The sequence below is a fragment of the Vidua chalybeata genome, chromosome 2 (genome assembly GCF_026979565.1).
Source record: "Vidua chalybeata isolate OUT-0048 chromosome 2, bVidCha1 merged haplotype, whole genome shotgun sequence".
Classification (NCBI taxonomy): Eukaryota; Metazoa; Chordata; class Aves; order Passeriformes; family Viduidae; genus Vidua; species Vidua chalybeata.
In genome coordinates, this window is record NC_071531.1 from 116306441 (window position 1) to 116328550 (window position 22110).

Sequence of the window (22110 nt, forward strand, 5' to 3'; positions counted from 1 at the left end):
CATCCATGGTGGTTTAACTCTGGCTGGACGCCGAGTACCCACCAAAGCTGCTCCGTCACTCCCCTCCTCAGCTGGACAGCGGAGGGAAGACTGAACAAAAGGCTCCTGGGTCGGGATAAGGACGGAGAAAGACCAGGCACCTGCTGCAATCACGGGCTGGCAGAGCTGGAGGTGTTCACGTGGGGAGAGCTCAGAGCCCCTTGCAGCACTTGAAGGGGCTCCAGGAGAGCTGGAGAGGGACTGGGGACAAAGGGTGGAAGGACAGGACCCAGGGAATGGCTTCCACTGCCAGAGGGCAGGGGTGGATGGGATGTTGGGAAGGAATTGTTCCCTGGGAGAATGGAAAAACCCTGGCACAGGTACCCGGAGCAGCTGGGGCTGCCCCTGGATCCCTGGCAGTGCCCAAGGCCAGGCTGGACAGGGCTGGAGCAGCCTGGGACAGTGGGAGGTGTCCCTGCCATGGCAGGGTGGCCCTGGGTGATCTGTAGGGTCCTTCCAACCCAAACCATCTGTGATTCCATCCTTCGTCCTCAGCAACCGGGCGGCCGGCCCGTCCCGACAAAGAGCGGGACCTTCCGCGGCACAATGAATATTCATGATGGGCGTGGCCGGCGCGGAGGCGGGAGCGGCGCGCGGCGCTCATTACTATGCCCCGCGGGGGGCGGCCCCTCATGAATTATGCGGGAGGGGCGTGGCCGCCGCGGCCCTTCAAAGTGTGGGAAGATGGCGGCGGCGGCGGCGGGTGCCGGCGGCCGGGCCGCGGTGCGGGGGCGGCGACGGCGGGGCCGGCCCGCGGCCGAGGAGGAGCAGGACGCGGTGGTGCTGTCGGTGGCCGAGTGCCCGGTGTGCCGGCAGGCGCTGGTGGAGGCGGTGACGCCGCCCTGCCGCCACTCGCTCTGCCTCGCCTGCTTCCAGCGCTGCCTGCAGGGCCCGGGCCTCTGCTGCCCGCTGTGCCGCAGCCGCCTCTCCACACGGGCCCGGCGGCGGCAGGCCGAGCCCGCAGCCAGCACGGCGGCCGGAGCAGCAGGCGGGGAGCAGCGGCCGCCGGACCAAGGTGCGGCTGCGGCGGCGGCGGCGGCGGCGGCGGCGGCACCTGCGCCCCCCCATCCCGGAGCGGGAGGGGCGGGGGGCGCGGGGCGGGGGCGGGGCCGGGGGCGGGGCTCAGCCCGGTGGGTTCGCGGGGGCTCAGCCCGGGGGGGCGGGGCCGGCGCGCGGGAGGTGCGGTGAGCTCGGCCGGGGGGGGGCGTGGCCGGCGCGGGACGTGCCGTGAACCCGCGGGGGACGGGGCGGGGCCTCTTCCCGCGCGGGGGCGGGGCCTGGGCCCGGGGGCGGGGCCCGGCGCCGGGGTGCGGTGAGCCGGCGGGGGCTCAGCCCCAGCGCCCCCTCCCCGCTCGGGCTGAGCCACCCTGCTCCGGCCTGTCGGGAGTGCAGGGCACGGAGAGCATCCTCCCCCGGGGGGAATGCCGGCCGCGGCGGGGGTTTCCCCACTTCCTCTGGTCTTTTTGTGGTAACTTTGGCCCAAAAAGTGAACGGTTCCGACGGCGCTGCCAGGAGTTGGGCAGGTTGGTGCAGCATCAAGACAGGAAGGGTTTTGCACCACGGGAAGTCCTAGTGGCTTGTTGACATAAAAAAAGTCCATCATCCCTGTGTTCATGGCTTTTAGCTGCACGTTTCCTCCCTGCCTCCAAAGCCAGGCGCCTTCTCAACTCCTCGAAAACTGCTCCTTGTGTTCCCTTCAAAACAAATCCTCGTCTGAGACAGTGGCATTGCTCTTTCCCGGTGGGAGCTGCTGGCGATGCCCACCTCGCTTCTGTCAGAACTCGGGATGCTCTGGGATCTGTTGGTTGGAGAGGTGTTGCAGCACAGCCCACTTCAGCAGCATAGCAGTGCTGAGGGGAACGCTGTAGGGCAAACAAGGATTTAAGCTACAGATAAACATCCTTTTAGCCCAACCCGTTCCTTTCCCAGCGTTGCTGGTCTCCCGCCTCATGCTTGTGTCAGCACCCTCTAATTGGCTGTGGGAAGAATTGGCAGGATGAGCTTAAACAGCTCAAATTGGTGGTTTGAACTAACCCCACTAACCTGGAAGAGATTTGGGAAGCCTTCACACGGAAGGATTTGCTGAATCCATGAACAGATGAGCCATCCAGGGGCAGCTGAGCTGCAGCGCTGGGAGCGGTTCCTGCGGAGGAGGGACAGTGGGAGCTGCCCCAGTCACCCTCTGCTCCAGGGCAGTGGTGCCAGCCGTGCTTAAATGGACTCCTTGGATGAGAGTGTCCAGCCGTGCTGCAGGAATGCTTGTGCAGTGTCTTAGCTGGGCTTTTGAAAGCAGAATTAGTTTTTATTCTCTCCTTATCTTGAGCTGTGTGAGATGTGTGCGGGACAAAGGGGAATGGCTTCTCACCAGGTTTAGATGGGATGTTGGGAATTAAGTTCTTCCCTGTAAATGTGCTAAGGCCCTGGCACAGGGTGCCCAGAGCAGCTGTGGCTGCCCCTGGATCTCTGGAAGTGCCCAAGGCCAGGCTGGAAGGGGCTTGGAGCAGCCTGGGACAGTGGAAGGCCCATGGCAAGGGGTGGAATGAGGTGATCTATACAGTCCCTTCCAACACCTGCTGCTCTGTGCTCATCCACTGAGCCAGCCATCTCACCATGGAAGACATTATTATGTGATTCTGTTATCAAAAACTGATTAAGCTCAGGTATTTAATTAAATCCCTTAAAATGTGCAAAGTCTTTAAAACTACTCGGTATGGCCAGTTGACATACCTTGATTATTCCAGCTTAAACAGGCTCATTAATCAAGGTTTCATGTCCCAGTTTTTGTTATTCCCTTTGGGATTTCTTCCACAGCAGTGGGCTCAAGGAGCTCTCAGAGCCTGGCTGAGGCTGGGGATTCTGCACTAGGTGGCCAAATAGGTGCAGAGTCAAAGTCCTTGTCATGACACTTGTCAAACAGAACTGGGTAAAAATCAGCAGAGAAACACACTGCCTGGCATGGGCTGGTTTTGCCTGAGAGCTCCTGGGCATCTGATTCCCTAGGAGCTGTGCTGCTGCCTTCAGCCTGGCCCCAGCTGCTGCTCCAGAAGGAGGCAGGTGGCCCACGGCTCCCACGTCCCCTCTGTGGGCATCCCCAAGTTCCGTAGAGCACCTGGGAAGGCGCCCTAGGTGCTGCTGTAGGGCCAGACTTGGAGCTAAAGCTGCAGTGCTGGCTGCAATGCTTTGCTCAGTGAGGTTCCTTATATTAAAACAGTTGCTTGGTGAAATTCTTGGAAGGCAGAGAGGAGCAGCAGATGGGAGGCTTGGAGACTGCGGGTGTGTGTTTGAGGATTCGGCTGGCCAAGGAGAAGGAGCAGAATATGTTTGCAGCGAGGTGCTCAGCCTGATTTGTGAGAAAATGGGTGCATTCACATTTCAGAGAATCAGATTTCTTTTGTTTCTCCCCTGCCCAGTAGCAATGCACAACAATCACTAACTGACGCTCGTGCAAGAGGGGTGGCGTGTTTTTGCCAGACTTGTAAAATTACTTCCCCCTCCTTCCTCCCAGTCCTTTTTTGGCAGTGGCTTTCCCCTTTCCCCGCTGGACCAAACCAGTCTAGTTCTTGAGCATTTCCTGGTGTTTCCTTAAGTTCCTGTCATTTCTGTTGTTCTGTGGCCTGTCACTAGTTGTGTTTTTGTTTCAAGAGCACAGCGCTACAAGTTTGGAAGTGGCAATCCCAAAGAAGCCTTTCCCTGTCTCGGGAAAAGCAGTGATTTGCTGCCCACATCAAACTGATTAAAACTGACACCATCCCTTTTTTCCTCCTTGTCACGGTGTTGTATTGCTGGTGGGATGAGTTAAATTTAAGATTTCCTAGGAAGATAGGATAGGGTGCCTCTCTGGGGGCAGTAACTGTGCTGTGAGGCTGTCAGAGGGCTTGCACCTCCATCTTTTTTCTCATTGTCCTCTCTCCAGCGCACCACAATACTTAAATTATCCCAGGGCTAACCTCAGTGGTCAGTGTGAGAGGCATGGCAGTGGATCATTAACTCTTGGAAAACAATTTTCCACTTGAGTAGTGGTTAGACCTGTGCTAGGGTCAGAAAATTCCTAACTTCTTGTTTTGTGTTTTGAAAACATTTAAGATTTCATCCTCAGCTGCAGGTGTTAACTGCCAGGAGTTAAAAGGAAAAGCAGTGAAAAGCTCAAGGGAAAGGGAAGCTGCAGAGCCTGCTGAAAGTTTCCGTGGAAGCTGGGGGCGAGGGGGATTCGCTCCTGCTGGTGGCAGAGCTGGGACTTGCCTGATGGCATCGGTTTGGCAAACCCCAGGAGCTTCTGAAGGACTGTCAGGGACCCGAAGGGTTCTGAATCGAGTTCAGCTTTACTTTTAGTCAGCCCATGTTGCTGAATTCGCCAGATGGAGGTTTCTGAGTCTCCTGCCAGTAAATTTAAAATGTGCCGGTCAGGAGTGCGGCTCCACGGAGATGGTGTGTAAGACACACTTCCGAGCTGGTGTGGAAAGGATGGGCTCATTCAAGGGGATTGAGGCTGCAAGTCAGATGCCTCTTAAAAAGAAAACCAGTGTTAAATAATTAGAAAATCCTTTGTCCTCTCAAATAGTGCAGAAATCAGTTATTTTTTCCAAGACTGAGCACAATAGGATGCAACTCTTGACTGCCAGCATAAGAAAGCAGGATGCCAGGTTTGATCTGCTACCATGACTGTTTTGGTGCTCTCACCAGGCTGGGAAGGAGCAGCCCTCCCAGCAGCCCTCCCAGCAGAGTCAGCTTCATTCAGGAGCCAGTTCTGTTGACCCACAGATCACTTGAGAGGAAGGGCAAGCACGAGATTTGCTGCAAAATCAAGTAAAAAGCCTTTTCTTCCATGGTTTTGCCTGCTTTGTTGTTGTCCTAGGCTGTGGCACACATTGAACCAGCTGAGCAGCCTTGTCCTGGACCTGAGCATCCAGAACAGGTAGGGAAGGTGTGCCAGAGGTGTGCCAGACATGCGATGCTCTGATCACCTCAGCTTCCTCCCAGTTCAAGGACTGGTCCGGTTCCACTTGGAATGGTTCTGTGCTGACAGAAGCATCCTTGGGTGCAGCACCCTTCTGCCCTGTCAGCAGAGGGGATGCTGCCCCTGTGCCCAGCCCTGGAGGCACCTCTGGGTGCTGTGTCCAGCTCTGGATCCTCAGCACAGCAGGGCCAGGAGCTCCTGGAGCTGAGCAGGGGCCTGGAGCATCTCGATGCGCAGGAAAGGCTGAGGGAGCTGGGGCTGCTCAGCCTGGAGAGGAGCTCCAGGGAGAGGGGCCTCAGCCCTGGCTGTCCCCGAGTGTCCCTGGCTGTCCCTGTGTGCAGGAGGGGCAGAGCACGGTCCAGGCTCTGCTCCAGGCCCAGCAATGGCACCAGAGCCACAGGCAGGGACTGAGCCCAGGAAGTTCCAGCTGGACATAAGGAAGAACTTCTTTCCTGTGCAATGACCAAGCACTGAACAGACTGCCCAGAGAGGGTGTGGAGTCTCCCTCACTGGAGATATTCCAGACCCCTCTGGACACAATCCTGTGCTCTGGGATGGCCCTGCTGGAGCAGGGAGGTGGCACCAGGTGACCACAGTAGTCCCTGCCAGCCTGACCCATTCTGGAGTTCTGTAGAATGCAGGTGTACATCACTGCATGCATTTTTGTTTTCATCTCTTCTATACAGAGTTGGAAATTTGGGGCTTATCTCTTTTTGACCCATCTGTAAAATATACAAGTTGGTGCATAAAGATACTGTTGATAAAGTTGCCTCCACCTGGTGTTGGGCCCCTTTAGCTCAACCACCACAACTTAGACATAAATGTTACTCCATTATTTAAAATTTCCTCCAGCTTGCTGAGCCCAAGTGAGAAATGAGAGAGTTGAAGTGTCTCCCTCGGGTTAGCTTGTGCCCTGGAGGGGAAAACTCCACCTTTTTAGCTCTGGAGACAAGCCTTAAACATCGAGGAGTAATCGAAGTTTGCTGCAGGCCAGTTACAGATTGCTGCTGCTCTTGGGACTGTCTCTGTGGAAATTTCAGCTTGATAAAGTTCACCAAGAACTGGAACTGCTCAAGGACACAATTGAAAAAACATTTTGGGAAGCCAGTGGAAGGTTTCCAGCATGGCTGGTTGCGGGCGCAGAAGCAGGAGCAGGAATGCAGCCTGGCCTCCCCAGCATCAACATCACTTGGGATTTTTATCACATGTGTAGGGACACTTGGGATGTTTTCCTTTGAAAACAAGCCTGGCTCGTGCAGGCATGTGGGTACAAGGAAACAGCAGCTCTTTTATGAGAAGAAAGGCCTTATGATCTATAATGTTTGCTTCCCTGAGATGCTTTTTCTGCCTCTGAATGCTAAAGAAAGGCTGTGTGATTTGTGCAGCTCCGGCATTGCCTGCGGAGTTTGCACTCACCCTCGCCGCAGGAGGGACTGCAGTTACAGGGCTCCCGTGGAATTTTGGAAGGGGAAAGCAGGACAAACGGGATTTCATCAGTCTGGAAGTGGCATGTTTGGGCACCGGGGCTGTCCCCAGGGACAGGGGAAATGTGGCCGTGAGCCAGAGGATGCCCAGCAAAAGTCGGCAGCTGGGTGTTGGATTCACCCACCCTGGCCTCTGCCTTTCACTTGGAGCCAGACAGAACGTAAGGGAAGTTCTGTGAGGGGGGCTCAGCCTGGAGAAAAGGAGGCTCAGGGGAGACCTTCTGGATTTCCACAGTTCCCGGACAGGAGGGGGCAGCTGCAGGGGGGTTTGGGCTCTGCTCCCAGGGAACAGGGACAGGACAAGAGGAAACAGCCTCAAGCTGTGCGTTCACTTTGGGAAGCAGGAGGAATTTCTTCGCTGGAAGGGTGGTCAGGCATTGGGGCTGCCTAGGGAGGTGGTGCAGTCCCCATCCCTGGGGGTGTCCAAGGAACAACTGGATGGGGCGCTCAGTGCTCTGGGCTGGGTGACAAGGTGGGATTGGTCACAGATTGGACTCCATGGCCTCAGACGTCTTTCCCAGCCTAAATAATCTTGGGATTCTGTGAAAACATGTAGTGGAGCTGCTGGTTTATATCCTTTAATTTTAGCAGGGAAAGGAGGTACCCCTGATGTTTCCTCCTTGCTCGAACCTGCTCCATCCTGACCTGTATGTAGTACGTTGGGATGATGAGCTGTGCTCCACCCTGCCTGGAATACTGATATGGACAGAGCCAGGATGGTTGTCCAGGGGTTGTTGTTTTGTTCTGGTTGTTCCCTCTTGCCTCCAGGCTCCTCCAGCTGAAGTGCAGCTTGCCCAGACTTGCACTGCACGGAAGTGGGAGGGAGCTTTGAGGCTGATACAAGCAAGGGACTCCTTTGGGAATAAGAGACTGCAGGGATGGAAGCTGAGCTATAACCCTGTGCCAGTATGCTTTTGGTTTCTGGCTTCTCGAGGGGAGAGGGAGGGAGTGGGAGCAGGGCAGGGAGCTCCTGCCAGACAGAGCATGCTGCCCGCTCAGCTCCAAAACCCTGATCTGGGAGTGCCCTGCAAGCGGGACAAAGGCTGTGCTTGCTCAGTGCCCTTGGCACAGGGGGATGTGGAGGAGGCATTCCCGAGCAGACAGGGAGCGTTCCCGATCCCTGGCTTCAGCGGCACAAGGGCAGTGCTGTGAATTCGGGGTGCGCTGCTGGCAGCCTGTGTGCCGGGGGTGTCTGCCTGCAGCAGGCACCTGAATCCTGGCTTTATACCCGGGACTCGGATTCCCTGTCCCTGATGCCCGGCTTTATTCCCTGTCCCTGAAGCCTGGCTTTATTCCCTGTCCCTGAAGCCTGGGTTTATTCCCTGTGCCTGAAGCCTGGGTTTACTCCCAGGACTCGGATTCCCTGTGTCTGAAGCCTGGGTTTATTCCCTGTGCCTGAAGCCTGCTTTATTCCCTGGACTCAGATTCCCTGTGACATCTCCGGGCTGTTACTTCATCCCTGTGTTTACATCCTCCCCGTGCTCCCTGATTGCTTAACTGCTTGTCAAGGACCCTTGAGAATCTCAAAGGAAACTCGGGAAGTGCAAAGTGGGATTACTTGGCCATCCTCCTCCTCCTGATGTTTCTGTATGTTAAACAGAGCTGTGATAGCAGTGGCAGAATATAAGCATCTGGGCTTGGAAAAAGTGCTGCAGAAGCTCTTGTGCAGCCTCTGGAGATCTCACCCTTTTTGGGAAATAATGGCCAACACCAGTTATCCTGTATTAAAAAAATATTTCCTTTTTTTCCCCTTTTCTTTCCAGACTTTATATTCAGAGCACCCATTAAATTAAGCAAAACAGGAGAACTCCGAGAAGAATATGAAAGCCAGCTAAGGAAGGTCAGTATTTTGGCTAATTGTGTTTCTTCTTCCAGAACAACTTGGATTTCCTGCAGGAATGCCATCCTACCTGTGGGGAAACCTGAAGGGCTCTTTTTTCCTGTTCTTTAACAAAAGTCATTTATTCTCTTTACACCGTTCAGCCAGTTCAGGAAATGGCTGTAATTGAGCATGTGGAAGCCAAATTTTGCTGTCTTAGTCTGCCTTCCAGAACATGGAAATGTACCTTCTTTGGAGTGACTGTGTGGTTGTGGATGTAATTCCATAAAGGCTTCTGCAGCATAAGGCACCTCCTTCTCCTCAAGCATTCTTCTCCTCAAAAACAAACTATTCCAAACTAGAGCTTTCTATTTTTTTTTAGCCAAGAATAAAATGTCAAAAAATGAGAGAATAAAGGCTTTTCAGCTGGTTTGGATTTAAAGTCCATGAAATTTTTTTTTAGATTTTTGATCTTTGTGATCTTGTTTTCCCTTGAGATGGGTCCAACCCCTCACTGGTTATTTTACCTGCTGGGCAAAAGGAACCTGAGGGGTTTTTCGTTGTTGAAGAATTTTCTTTGGGTTTTCATTTGTAGATCTCAACAAGTTTAAAAAGAGCTGGGACACTGATTGAGTTAGAAAAACAGCCTTGTCTGAGTAGGAAAATAGGTGATATTTCAGGTAAATAACTAGTCTGGGAGACGCATATGTGTGAGGAGAAAGTTAAAAAGCACGGAAGGGTCTTCCCTTCTGCTTCTCCAGGTATGGAATTAGCAGTGACACTGATGGGCACTGTCACTGCAGGTTACTAAGATAGCTTTGGCTGACCATTTCATTAACTGATTATAGGAATTGCAAACTCTTCTCCAACTGAGGTGCCTTGCCAGGAGGGCAGGGACACTTTGTGTGCAAAGTCACGGGACATGGGGCATTTTCAGCAACAATTCTCTTATCAAATTTAAGGAAGCACATTTGCAGCATGGTCTGACTGCAGCTGAAAAGATTTTTACATCTACAGCAAAAAGATACCATGTGCAGTCCAGTGCCAGCCCTTCTCCCTTCCCTTCCAGTCAGAAGGAAATACTTTGCCATGTTTCTAGCATTTGGGCATGTTTTTGTCTTGTTCTTGTTCAGCCTGCTGCCTTCCTCTTCTTGCCCCCTGCCAGATGGGAGATGGGTTTGTTCCCCCTGCCAGCTTACACTTGCTTTTTGTGAAGCTCAGCTGGAAGAGCCATGTGGGAGGAGATTCTGTGAATTGCCATCTAAGAGGAAATGGCAGTGAGATTTTGCTGGTAAAATGACAACTGATGACGCAGTCACACTGTTTCCTTATTCACAGAATCAGAACAGAATCACAGAATCCTTTAGATGGGAAAAGCCCTCTGAGATGGAGTCCAACCGTTCCCCCAGCACTGCCAAGGCCACCACTATCCCTTGTCCCCTCATGCCACATCCACAAGGCTTTTAAATCCCTCCAGGAATGGGGGCTCCATCACTGCCCTGGGGGCTGTGCCAATGACTGACTACCCTTTTAGGGAAGGAACTTACCCTGATACCCAACCTAAGCCTCCCCTGGTGCAATCTGATGCCTTACTTCTTGTCCTGTCACTTTTTTCCTGGGACGAGAGACTGACTCTCATCTGGCTCTACCCTCCTGTCAGGAAGTTGTAGGGAAGCTGATCTGAAAATTGTCACTGTTGCTACTTATCAAGAGATTCTCTGAACTTCTGAATCAGGGAGGACTCAGGTTTGGGAATCTAAGCTTGTGTATGATTTGATTTCCTTCCCTGTCTCAAGACACGGGGTTTCATCCCAGCTTCCCTGCCCATGGAGTGGGGATAACCTGGGCTTTCCTCCTGAGGAAGGGAAAGGAGCATTTCCAACCCTTTTTACATCTCCCAGATGTGAATTGTTTCATATATCTGAACTCTTGACCCGCTTCCCCACTTTTTGCAGTTGAAAACAAAGTGGTGCCATAATTATGTACTGAAGAGATTTTATTTGACATGGATTATCTCATAGCTTGATTTCCTCAACTGGCTTTCAGAATGAGATAGATATTTGCTGTCTGTGCAGGACAGCAGGATTGGGTTTTCCTCTTTTGTGCCCTTGGTGCTCTTGCATGTTATGTTTTTCCAGAGGAGGCTGTCCTTTCTGTGCACTAAAACCCTAACTCATCCTGTCCAGCTGTCTTTCTATCACAAGCAAGCGTGTTGCTTGTAAGCACACACAGGGGGAGGGAAACTCCTACCTGAGGCATGTGCTGACATGCAGCTTCCCAGAGCCAGGGCAGACGGAGCAGGCAGCAAACCCAGACAGCTCGTGGAGGGAGGAGAAGATACCAAACGTGAGTTTGCCAAACTTGTGGGATTAAATGTTAGTGTCAGGAATGGTGGTCCTGAGTGAGCAATTGCTCGTACAGCAGTTTTCCCCCCTGCAGCTGCTGTATCCAAAAGAGCTAAAATGAATTTTCTGAGAAGTGTGCTGTTCACAGCAGCTGCTGGTCCTGCATCCAGTATTTCAGAGATGCTGCTCAGATAACATGAGGTCCTTCTCCCAAGCTACCTGTTTCACACTGCATTGTTTCAGTTTCTTGTCCTCCTATCTCAGCACAGCATTGCCATGTCTGGAAGGAAATTCTCTGGGAGACAATTTACATTAAGGCTACTTCAAATTATTATTTTTTAAATTAGTACAGATTTTATCAGTAGAGTTTGGTTTTTCTTGCATTAATTCTGGACCTATATTCTTTTTTGTATTTGTTAATTAGGATTAGGATCCTGTTGTTGCCTTTTTGACTTCACTGTCAGCAAAGCTTGGGTTGTCACCTCACACTAATTGTGCCATGAATTTTCCCAAAATCCTTAAATATTCCTGTGTGTTGTTGCGTATTCTTGAGTCTTTTGGTTTTATAATTTAGCCAGAAAAGTGAATTTTTCCATATAACTTTCTTCCACATGAGAAATACAGGGGGGACATGAGTGCTGGGTGGTATTTCAGCCAGCCAAAAAAAAAAAAAAAAACAACTTTATGATACATTTTGATGTGATTTTGTTTTTCAGATGCTTCAAAAAGGCAGAAATACTGTTGACTTAGAGCAGACTACTCATCATGTCTGCATCATGTGGTCACAATCTCTGTTAGTCAGACATTGTTGTAGTTATTGCTTGAGATTATTAATAGATGAGGAATTTAAAGATACATCTTAAAACAACTCTAAGCAAGGAGTCAAACCGGTCTTTGAAAATATTTGCTGAACACCCACAGTCAGCCAAACAGTGGAGTTTTTTCCTGGTTTATGCCTTTTTTCCTCCTTGTTTTCCTCCTTATTTCTCTCTTCCTCATCTCTGGGGGCTTGGATTCAGTAGGATTTGGGTCTTTCCCAATCTGAAAATCACAATGTGCTTTTCCTGTAACGCCTCCTGAACTCTGTTTTCTTTGTCACCCTCATGTCCATACTTCTGAGGTTTTCCCTTCCTCCAGCAGGGAAGAAAAACACCAAATGTTTTTGGAAGAATGAGGAGTTGTTGCATCATCCCCCACTGCCTTTTTGAGTTAGGGAGCTTCTTAAGCACCTGAGATGCCTATGCCCAAATATGAGGAAAAGCCCAGGGATATGAATTCCTGGTGCTGTGGTTCATGAGCAGGACAAAGAGGTGTCAGTCAGAGGTCTGGATAGCTTCTGCATGGAGGGAGGATGGAGGAAGGAGGGAGGGTCTGCTCTATATGCAGGTACATGTAGACTTTTCCTGGGCTGTGTCTAAGTTAAGGAAGAGGCAAGACACAAGCTGGGAAAATGGCTGGGTGATGGAGGGAGAAGGGATCTGGTTACCCTGGGCAGGGACAATCAGAGGTGCCAAGCCTGTTCCTCAGGAAAAGGTAGTGGAAAGGAGGAGAAAAGGGGTCTTGTTGGTTTTCACAGCAAAGTGATGACAGCAAGTCTGAAAAAAAAAAAAAAAAAAAAAAAAAAAAAAAAAAAAAAACAAAACAAAAAAAACCCACCAGCCTGGCAGAAAAGGGGAGTTTGATTCCTTAGGTGAGGAGCAAAAGCAAAATAGTGCAGCAGGACAGGCAGCCCATCAGAGTCCATGTGTCCCAGATCCCGGCATTCCCTGTTTGAAACTGAATTCAGGCTTTGAGCCTGGAGTCAGCTGTCAGGGGAAAGGTGGCCTCTCTGGATCCCCTCCATCCCAACACATTGGTGAAACAATGGCATTTCATCTCTCATGTAGCTTTCAACATGGGAATTGCTGCACCTCACCTTTTATTTTAGATGCTGCTGCTTGTGTGTCTGCCAAATTGTGTGTGCTGCATGTCAGGCCATTGGAAGGCTAAAACTGAAATATCACAGCTTGCTTGGAACTAATGTTGCACATTTTTATGTGTAGTATGATCACCTACAAGTCGAGAAAAGCTTTTGTCTCTCTATTTTAGAAATTCAGTGGCAGAGAAGGCTTTGCCCAGCCCTGGGCCTCATGGTGCCTTTGTTGTTTTACAAAGAAGATAAAATCCATGATACTTCTGTATAAAACACAAATGTGGTATAGAAGCAAACCAGTCTTCACATTATTGTCAGAGGGAGGCAGTGGCTCTACCCTGGAGTAGAGAAATGAAGGCACAAAATTAAATGATATGACCAAACTCGTGGTCTTTACACTCTGCAAGTGTAGGACTTCAAATTACAACTTCTCTACTTCTCTTGTTGTTATTTCCAGCTGAGAGAAGAGAAAATACAAGAAGAAAAGACATCTGAGGATCTGATTCACAAGTTCATCCTAGATGACATGGATGTAGGGAAAAGAAAAATGGAGGAACAGCAGAAAAAAGATGAATCTGTAGTGCTGAAAGGGAACCAAGACTGTGTAAGTGAGCTCATGCTTCTCCTTCCTGCCCACATATCAAAATTTTCATTCTTTGGCTTTCCAGGATTCCTTGATTGAGTTTTTATAGTTTATTAAGTCCATGAGCTGGCAGATTATGAAGATCCTTGTTAACGAAAACTGTCTTCTGAGGTCTGTTATGACTGCAGGTGGTGTTCTAGAGGTTTCTGTCCCCCTTTTTACCCTCTGCTCTGTGACTCTTCCTAACACAGCAGATCCCTACAGCTTTGGGGGTGTCCTTGGTCTTCAGGCTTATATGCATTTCCATGAATATTTCTCCATGAATCTTCTGCAGTGAAGTTGTACAACTGAAGTTCAACACATTCTTCATCCTGACTTCTGCCTATTTCCCATTTCATTTGGGAGGCTCTGCAGGAAATGCTCTTAAAATTTCCATTTAATAAGCTGACCCATGGGGGCTGAGTAACCAACACTCTGTAGTAACCCGTATTTTAGATTTTTCCCACATTTTCTTGATCAATAAATTACCTTTATTTGATTACTAACAGCTATATATGGGAGCTATGTGCTTGTTTTTGTATTATTTATGCCTTATGACCTCTCAGTATAATCAGAAATGGGGCATTTGGGGATCTTCAATGCTTTTGCAAGAAAGAGCTTTATTTTCCAAGTTATTCTTTTTGTTGTACATGTCAGCTAACTGTTCCTTGATTGACTCCAGTTTCCTGAACGTCTCTCGGATTCCGAGAATGAAGAACCATTCCAGGGCAAGCAAACACATCGGTCAGCTTTTGTTTCCAAGACCAGTGCTTACTCCTTTGCTTTCCTTTCAGGGTAAGATGCTGAGACTTTATTTAATGTCCTTTAAAGATGTTCTTCCCGTTTGTTCTAAACACGCCTGACATGCTCTAATTCAAATGGTGGTTCCAATCTAAAATAAGTGATTTTTTTTTTTCTGGAATTTTAGAGCAGGCTCATTGGTAGAACATGGTGTCTGTCTGATTACTTCCTACCTGGAAGTTAAGGAAGTTAATGTTCATCCCATGAAGGAGAAAAATCATTGCCTGTAGATTTAAACCATTAGTCAGAAATCAGAATTCTGTAGGATGAGCTCAAGAGTGCTGGTTCCCTTCTGCAGCACAGATATGAAGGGACAGCATCAGCCCCAGACTCCCCGGAGGCTGTTGCTTGACACAGTGGAAGCAGCTGAATAACCAGGTGTGTTTCCACGTGAGAAGCAGAGGTTTCCCCAGCTTCCTCCTCGGCACTGACCCCAGTTCACTGTGGGCCATGGGCAGAGGTGTCCGTGTTTCAGTGCGGAGCTCCTGAACGCAAATCCAGGACTCCTGGATCCCTTTTCTCTGAGGGCACGGGAAGTGTCTCTGCCAGCCAGGTGCTGCCAAGGCTGATGCCTCTCCCACAGGTAGCAACTGCCAGGGCTGTTGAGCTGGTTGTTCCCAAGGTCACGCACAGTCTCCTGTTCTCACCCGTCTGCTTTTCAGGAATTTAACTTCCAAGGTGGAGAGGAGTCGGAGCTGCAACGACACCATTCAGGAGAGATCCAAGAGCAGGCAGAGATCAGCCCCAGCCACCAAAACAAAGGTACAGGCAGCGTGTGGAAACAGGTTCCTGTGTGTAAATGTTCTTATCTGAGGTTACACAGCACCAGTAATCTAGAGATATAAAATATGGGCTTTGTGGTGCTGTGTTATCGCCACGGGGCCAATCGCCTCCTTGTGGCTCCCAATAAAACCTGCTGGGTTAGGAATTGCTAAACAGAAAAGCAGGCAGGTGTCAGGGTTCTTGTGTAGCATTGGAGGCTAATTGGAAATTGAAAGGGTTCTCATCAGGCTTTTGTTTTGTGATTCATTTTCTTTTCAAGGCTGAATCCCCAGCCAGGTAAAGAAATTTTTTTTAGATGTTTAGGAAAATAATCTTCTCTTCCTTTCCCTTTCTCTCCAAAGCTGTTTAAACAGAGCAAAACTCATTGCTTTCCTGACATCAGGGTACATTGGCACTTCCATACTATAGCAAATCCAAAGGCCTGGTCTTCATAGGACCATAGAATGGTTTGGGTTAGAGGGGAATTTAAAGCTCATCCAACGCCTTGCCCTGGGCAGAGAGACCTTCCACTATCCCAGGTTGCTCCAAGCCCCATGCAGCCTGGCCTTGAACACTTCTAAGGATGGGGCAGCCACCCAGCTGCTCTTGCTAGGATGTTACCTCTTCTTGTGCTGACACCCCTCCTTCTTGGGATCGGTTTCATCCCTGGTGGAGAAGGAGAGGGTTCAGATCCAGAGATCCCACAGGGAACAGACACCTGTGCAGTCTGCCACCTGAGCTGATGGGAGCTGGACTGAGCCCAAAGTGAACATCCATAACTTACCTTCCCTCCAAGGACTGTCTTCTTTTTTAAGAGGATGCCTTATGGACGTGACCAATTAGATTTCCAGCACAGGGTATTCCAAAAGCTTATTTTGACCTCAAAATAAATGTATAGAAAAAAGCTTCATTCAGACTAAGCATGGAAAGGCTGTTATTGTACACACTAGCTGCTGGATAAAACTATTTCATCTCAGTGCTAAGAAGACCATTTGCAGTTGTGTGTGTTGTCTCCTCTGTGATTTATTTGTGCCAGGATTATGCCCAAGTGTAGCAGCATGAGATGACAAGAAATGTTGCTCTTAATCAAAGAATCATCCAGGTTCAAAAAGACCTTCAGGGCCATCAAGTCCAACTGTCAACACAGCACCACAATCACCCCTAACCTGCATCCCCAAGGGCCACATCCAGGCACCTCTTATACCTGGGCCAAGTCCTTATTCTTTCTCTCCCACAGCTTGGAAGGGAGCAAAAAATAATTTGGAGATCATTTCCCTTGAGGAGCATGGTTTCCTTCAGCCAGGGCAGTGCAGTGCCTCCTGGCTTCTCCTTGTCTTCACAGAATCATCCAGGCTGGAAGAGACCTTTAAGGTCATCTAGTGCGGCCATCAACCTAACACCACTAAATGGGCAGATTCATCCAGGTAAAGAGAAAACACATTTCAAGGCCAGGTTGGACAGGGCTTGTAGGAATCTGGTCTAGTGGAAAGTGTCCCTTCCTATGGAAGAGGGTGGAATGAGATGGCCTTTAAAGTCACTCCTCACCCAAACCATCCTGTAACTGTGTGATTTTCACAGAATCACAGAACAATGAGGTTGGAAGAGACCTCTAAGATCATCAAGTCCAACCTGTGCCCTAACACCTCAACCAGACTATAGCACCAAGTGCCACGTCCAGTCTTTTTTTAAACACATCCAGAGATGGTGATTCCACCACCTCCCTGGGAAGACAATTCCAGTACTTTATTATTCTTTCGGTGGAAAATTTTTTGCTAATATCCAACCTGTACCTCCCCTGACGCAGCTTGAGGCTGTGTCCTCTTGTTCTGTCAGTTTTGCCGTCAGAGTGGTTGTTACCTGTGGCAAGAGCAGCTCTTAGACGGAAATAAATGTGGCGCCCAGCTGGTGCTGGACTCGGCAGTCTGCTGCTCGTGTCCCGCCTGGGCCGGGGCAGGTGCCGCAAGCAGCAGAGGCCGTGGGGCACACGGACAGCCCCTGTTCTCCCGCTCTCCTCCCGCGCGCCGTTCCCAGCCGTGCTGCCTTGCCTTGCAGGTGCTGCCCGCCGCGGGCGCGTCGACGCCGCTGCTCGGGGTGCTGTCGTGCGCGCAGAACAACCGCTGCCTGTCCGCCCCGGACCTGACGGCCGAGAAGCGCCTGCTGCTCAGCGCCGTGTCCTCCCTGTCGGCCCTGCACCGGCCGGAGCGCTCCATCAGCCCCGAGAGCAACGACAGCATCTCGGAGGAGCTCAACCACTTCAAGCCCATCGTCTGCTCCCCGTGCACCCCGCCAAAGAGGCTGCCCGACGGCAGAGTCCTGAGCCCCCTCATCATCAAATCCACCCCCAGAAACCTGAACCGGAGCCTGCAGAAGCCAACCACCTATGAGGCCAGTCCTAGAATACTGAAAAAATGGGAGCAGATATTTCAGGAGCGTCAGATCAAAAAGACTCTCTCTAAAGCAACCCTCACATCCTTGGCTTCGGAGCCTGGGGAAGACGTGGTGGTTCCTGACATCACGAACTCCGGCAGTTGCACTAAAGAGCAGCCACAAGCGCAGGAGGATCACCTTCCACCTGACACAACAGGAGAGCCTCGCCCTGAGCTGGATTTCTTCCCTTCAGTCAGTGAAATGAAGCTGGGAAGGGGAAGTGAGAAGAACAGGGGTTCACAGGCCTTAACCGCTGATGACGGTGCTGCTGAACCAGATGTGAGATCAAGTGTAACCTCCCTAAACACACGAGTGGCTGAAGTCCCTGACCTAAAAGTGAATACATTCATGGACAAATCCTGTCTTAGTCTAGGCCCGAAAGTGCTGAGCAGGAGACTCATGGGCATCAGCGCATCGCTGCCTGACAACAGCGCGCTCGCAGTCCCCATCAAGCCACCGGGGAAAAAGCAGCTGAAATACCTGAACAACAGTGAGCTGATCAACGTGCAGAACAGCACCTGCAGCTCCGTGGAGAACATCATCGGCGAGCAGCCACCGCTGCTGCGGCGGGGCCGGAAGAGACGCTGCAAAACAAAGCACTTGGAGCACAACGGCTCCGTCAAAAGACTGAGGCACGTGGCAGGGGAGGTGGGCCTGCCTCCGGAGGTTCGGGACGTGGAGCAGAAGCTCCAGCAAGAGGAGGAGGACAGGAGGTTGGCCCTGCACCTGCAGCGGATTTTCGACAGCGAGAACAGGACCGTGGATAGGCGGAAAGTCCGTGTGGATCGGTATCTGCTGCGGTCCAAGAGCACTCTGGGTGCCAAGTAGCACTGCTGGACGATGTTGCCTTTCTAGAGGACGATGCGGTTTATCAGATTATCTTATAGGAAAACTATTTTTTGCCCTACTTCACCCACGCAGTTGTTTTTTGTTTCAGTGGTAAGACATTTCTAGGTCCAGTTCAGAGAGAAGCCAGCGTCCTTTCAGATTTAAAAAAAAAAAAAAGAGAGAGAGAATGAGGAAAAAAAAATCCTCCAGTCCTCTCTGGTCCGTTGGTCTGAAGGAATTGTCTGTTGTCCCTGTGAATACACTGCAAGGCCTCCACAGGCAGTCAGGCACACCTGGGATCCCCAGCTAGGAGGGTTGTGAACGTGGGGTATGAGGAGCATCCCATGCCAAGAGAAATCTGAGCTCTGCTCATAGAAATTGTCTGAGAGTCTTCTCCTCTTTGCCTGACCCATTTTCTCCCTCAGGCTGCATCTGGTTGTGGGGTCAGCCTCTTATCCATGCTCTATATTTCTCCTGGGGAGTCCTAAACAGAGCCCCCCTGTAGTATTTCCAAATGAATGTATCTCACTGTCTGCAGCAGCAGTACAGATCATTCGTCACTTTCTTGAAGCAGAAAGCCAAATGCAGTGAAAAGAAAGACCTAAAATAAGGATTTTACTGAAAAACCTGATAGGGGTTTGTAATTTCGTGTTCGTGACAGGGGAGAGAGCTCAGGTGGAGCAGCTGGAGCCACACGCTGAGCACTGGGACCCAGGGAGCTTTTCTCCCAGGTTTCCTGTTCTTCCCTATAGAATTGAAGAAAGGGAAACGCTGGCCAGGGAGTTTCTGGAAGGATGTCCTCCCAGCTGCCATGTCCCTTGCTCAGTTGAGAGCTGTCTCAGCACAGCTGAGGCCTGTCCTTCCATGTCCCAGAGGAGCACATTGCTGTGCTCTCCAGGCAGCCGAAGGGATGGGAGCCCACCTGTCCCAAGGGCTGCCCTGCCCTGCTGCAGCTTCCTGGCTTCAGGCTCAAACCACTAAGAAAGCTCAGGTGAGTGATGCACTAAAAACTTCCAGGCATGAAGCTGCCTGGAGCAGAGCTGGCTCAGAGCCTGGGCTTGGTGGAGCGTGTGTTCTGTGCCCAGATGCGGCAGGCCCTCTTCCATGGATTAATTTCATGGATTGTTTCCAGTAACGTAGCTCCAAAAGTACCCTTCCCACTCAGTCCTTGGCAGCTGCCTTGCAGGGTATTCACGGGGACCCTCGAGGCCCATGGCAACCCTTGTCGGGGGCAGGGGTTGTGGCATTACCTGTCCTGCCCCCCCGTGTCCCAGGTGCAGGGGTGTTCTTGGGATGAGCCCAGTGCAGGGGCAAACTTCCCTATGGATCCTGTGAAGGGAGGGCAGCCAGTGCACATAAATAGACGGATCTGATCTAAGGCAACTGCATTGCCCAATTTCCTCTATCTAAAAATGGTTGAATTTTCTCCCTCCATCTTAAACAGTCAAAAAGAAAACAGGAACTGGTTTTCTTTTTCACTGTAAGGACCCTGGCAGGATTTTTTTCCCCTAATTGAACTGGATTTAAAAAAAAAAAAAAAAAAAAAAAGGAAAAAAAAAAGAAATCTTATATTTTATTGGGTAAAATTTATATATTTTAAATACTATATTTCAACAGATCGACACTTTTGTTTTGAGAAATCTTATAGCAATGATTCCATAATATATATCTCTATCTCTGTATCTCCTTGCCACACAAACTTCTGGATGGTTCAAGCTGTACCTGGGGCTGGTGACACCCGGCCTGCTCTGCCTTCCTGGCACTCCGGGCCCTCTCCTGCGCCGCAGCCTCAGCAGGTGCTGCTTGAAGCAGGCGCTTTTGACCCAAACCAAAACCTGCTCCTCTGTCCAGCTGTGAATCAGAAGGAAATTATGGAATTAGAGCCTTGACTGGACCCAGAAGAACAGCACAGAGAGAAGTAGTGATGGCCTGGAACTGCCCTCAGAGCTCAGGAGGGAAAGCCACAGCTTCAATTTGGAATCCGTGCTGATTTTCCCAACGTTTTCAGCTACAATATGCACTTCCCGGGTGCGTTTAGATTTAGAATTATTTTTACAGGCCCCCTTTCCTGCGGCTCATCCCTGGAGCCCCAAACAGACTTCCCTAAACAGTTTCCTTTTTTTCTCGTGGTGTTTGTGGGGGTTCAGCTGGGCCTGGGCTGCTTACACCACAAAAAAAAATAGATTTACACACTGAATGTATCTTTTCTTTCCCCTCTTAAAACAGATTTCACAGCCCAATGCACTATGCCAGTGTCTTAAATACCTTCTTTTGAAAAGATTTCATAAATATTTAGGGGTTTGTGCGTTAATTTCCTGATCCCAAATCCAAGCTGGGCAGAAGTGTAGGAGGCAGTGCCTGGGCTGGAGCTTGTCCCCGGCCAAAAAAAGCTTCATGGGACCCCTCATGCTCCCGGCTGCCCCCAAAACAGAGATCCCCACTCCCCAGGCATCACGCACAGGCCATGGCATCTGCGTTCAAGGAGACCTTTGGATGTGGAATCACAATCATGTTGTGGAAGGGTTGCGGCGATGCAAAGCCAGGACGAATGTTTTATTACTTTAACACTCTCCATGTTTGTGTAAGCTTGCAAAAAGCAACAAAAATTGTAAATAATTACACTCAAAAGAGCAGGAGTACCCAGCCTCTCCCCTGTAAAGGTCAGGAATGACACCACCTTTGCCAGAAATCATGCCAGCTGAGAAGGAAAATGCCTCCTGCTGAACGGTGGATGCAGCACGAGATTACACAAAGTATTTATTCACACTCCTCTGAAAGTCCTTTGTAACCCTCAGCTGCCTTCCCTCCGGGATGAAGGCATTCCTTGCTGGCTGTGGGACAGCACGGGCATGGGAGTGTCCTCCCAAAATGTCTCACCCGGAGGGGCTGAGGTTGGTTCCGTGATGGAAGGACCGTGTCTGCCAAAGGTGCCACCGACTCCCAGAAAGTGGCTTTCTGACCCTCTGGAGCTCTCTGCCCAGGAAAAGCCGTACAGAAAGGTCCGTGTTCGGAGTCAGCGAGATGAGATAAATGAAGGAAAAGTGCCAAAAGGGATCATGCCAGGTGATTGTATGACGTTGTTCTATATTGTCAGTATTTCTCTTCCAATGCTATTGTACATGCAGTGCACAGCAGTCACCAAGTGTAGCTTGAACAAGCGCTTCTTTGTATTTTCTCAGCAAAAGCAAAGGGGGAGATCGAAGCCTTAAAGACTCTCACTGAATTTAGAAAACAAGCCTTTAGCAATGCTGCGGGCCCTCGGACAGGACAGCCCTGTCCCGCCTCCCGCTTGTCCGGCGGGAGGTTGGCCAAGAGCTTGTCGCACAGCTGGGGGGAAGCGTTCCGGGAGAACCTGGACCCTCTGGCCCGGTGGGGGACGCGGGACGGAGCCCCACGGGCCGTCCCGGGGAGGGCAGCGCGGAGCCGGGCGATCCCCGCGTGCCACGCGCGCCTGGCAGCGCCCTGTGCCCTCCCAGGTGTGCGGGACGTGGAACACCGCCACGCGCCGGGGTTAGCGCTCACTATGCAAACGGGAGAACCTCCAGCTGGTCGCGGGCGGACGGGTTCCCTGGGACTCGCTGCCGAACTCTGCAGCGCCAGCCTGGATGTCGCTGCCCTTTCCCTCCAGTAACGCTTTAAGTCGTCGTGCTTTCGTGTTCTCCGCTCGCCAGCTGAGCGCCGGCTGGCTGCAGACCCCGACGGTCGTTCTGGCCTCCGCTGAACCCCCGTGGCTTCGCCTGAATGTGTCACAAAGCCATGGAAGGCACCAAAGGACCGCTGACTTGCATGTGTGAAATGTGTGAGTGGAATGACATGCGGGCATCTGTCATGTTGTTGCTTCTGTTGTTCGAAACAGAGTAAATCCTGCTTGTGAAACAATTGTCACAAACCAGAAATATGCCAACAAACGTGTACAAATAACAGTGTTTGTTTTAACAGCAATCAGGACTTGAACTGCAGGGCAAAGGCCGAGGTTCAAACAGAATAAAACCAGATTCTGACAGTGGAACTCCCTGCTTCTTGCTGTGCTTGGAAACAAGCAGGATCCTACTGCTGCTTGTCCCAGACAGGTGACACTTGCCTCTGTCCGAAGGAGGTTATGGAGTAATTGTAGAAT

General features: G+C 50.8%; 1 protein-coding gene across 1 annotated transcript; it reads left to right on the plus strand.

Moving 5' to 3' along the window:
- Positions 1–723: 723 nt before the first annotated feature.
- RNF169 (ring finger protein 169) lies at positions 724–21996 on the plus strand. The gene is made up of 6 exons (XM_053934186.1): positions 724–1054; positions 8241–8317; positions 13011–13157; positions 13858–13970; positions 14639–14738; positions 16791–21996. The coding sequence occupies exons 1-6, from the start codon at positions 724–726 to the stop codon at positions 17991–17993; spliced, it is 1971 nt and encodes a 656-aa protein (XP_053790161.1). The 3' UTR covers positions 17994–21996.
- The last annotated feature ends 114 nt before the right edge of the window (positions 21997–22110 follow it).

Bases quoted from the DNA above. Each gene is read 5' to 3' on its own strand.
- RNF169 (XM_053934186.1), top strand. From the start codon at position 724: ATGGCGGCGGCGGCGGCGGGTGCCGGCGGCCGGGCCGCGGTGCGGGGG. The intron at 13,158-13,857 runs GTAAGTGAGCTC...GATTGACTCCAG, and splicing joins TGAAAGGGAACCAAGACTGT to TTTCCTGAACGTCTCTCGGA. The intron at 13,971-14,638 runs GTAAGATGCTGA...TCTGCTTTTCAG, and splicing joins TCCTTTGCTTTCCTTTCAGG to GAATTTAACTTCCAAGGTGG.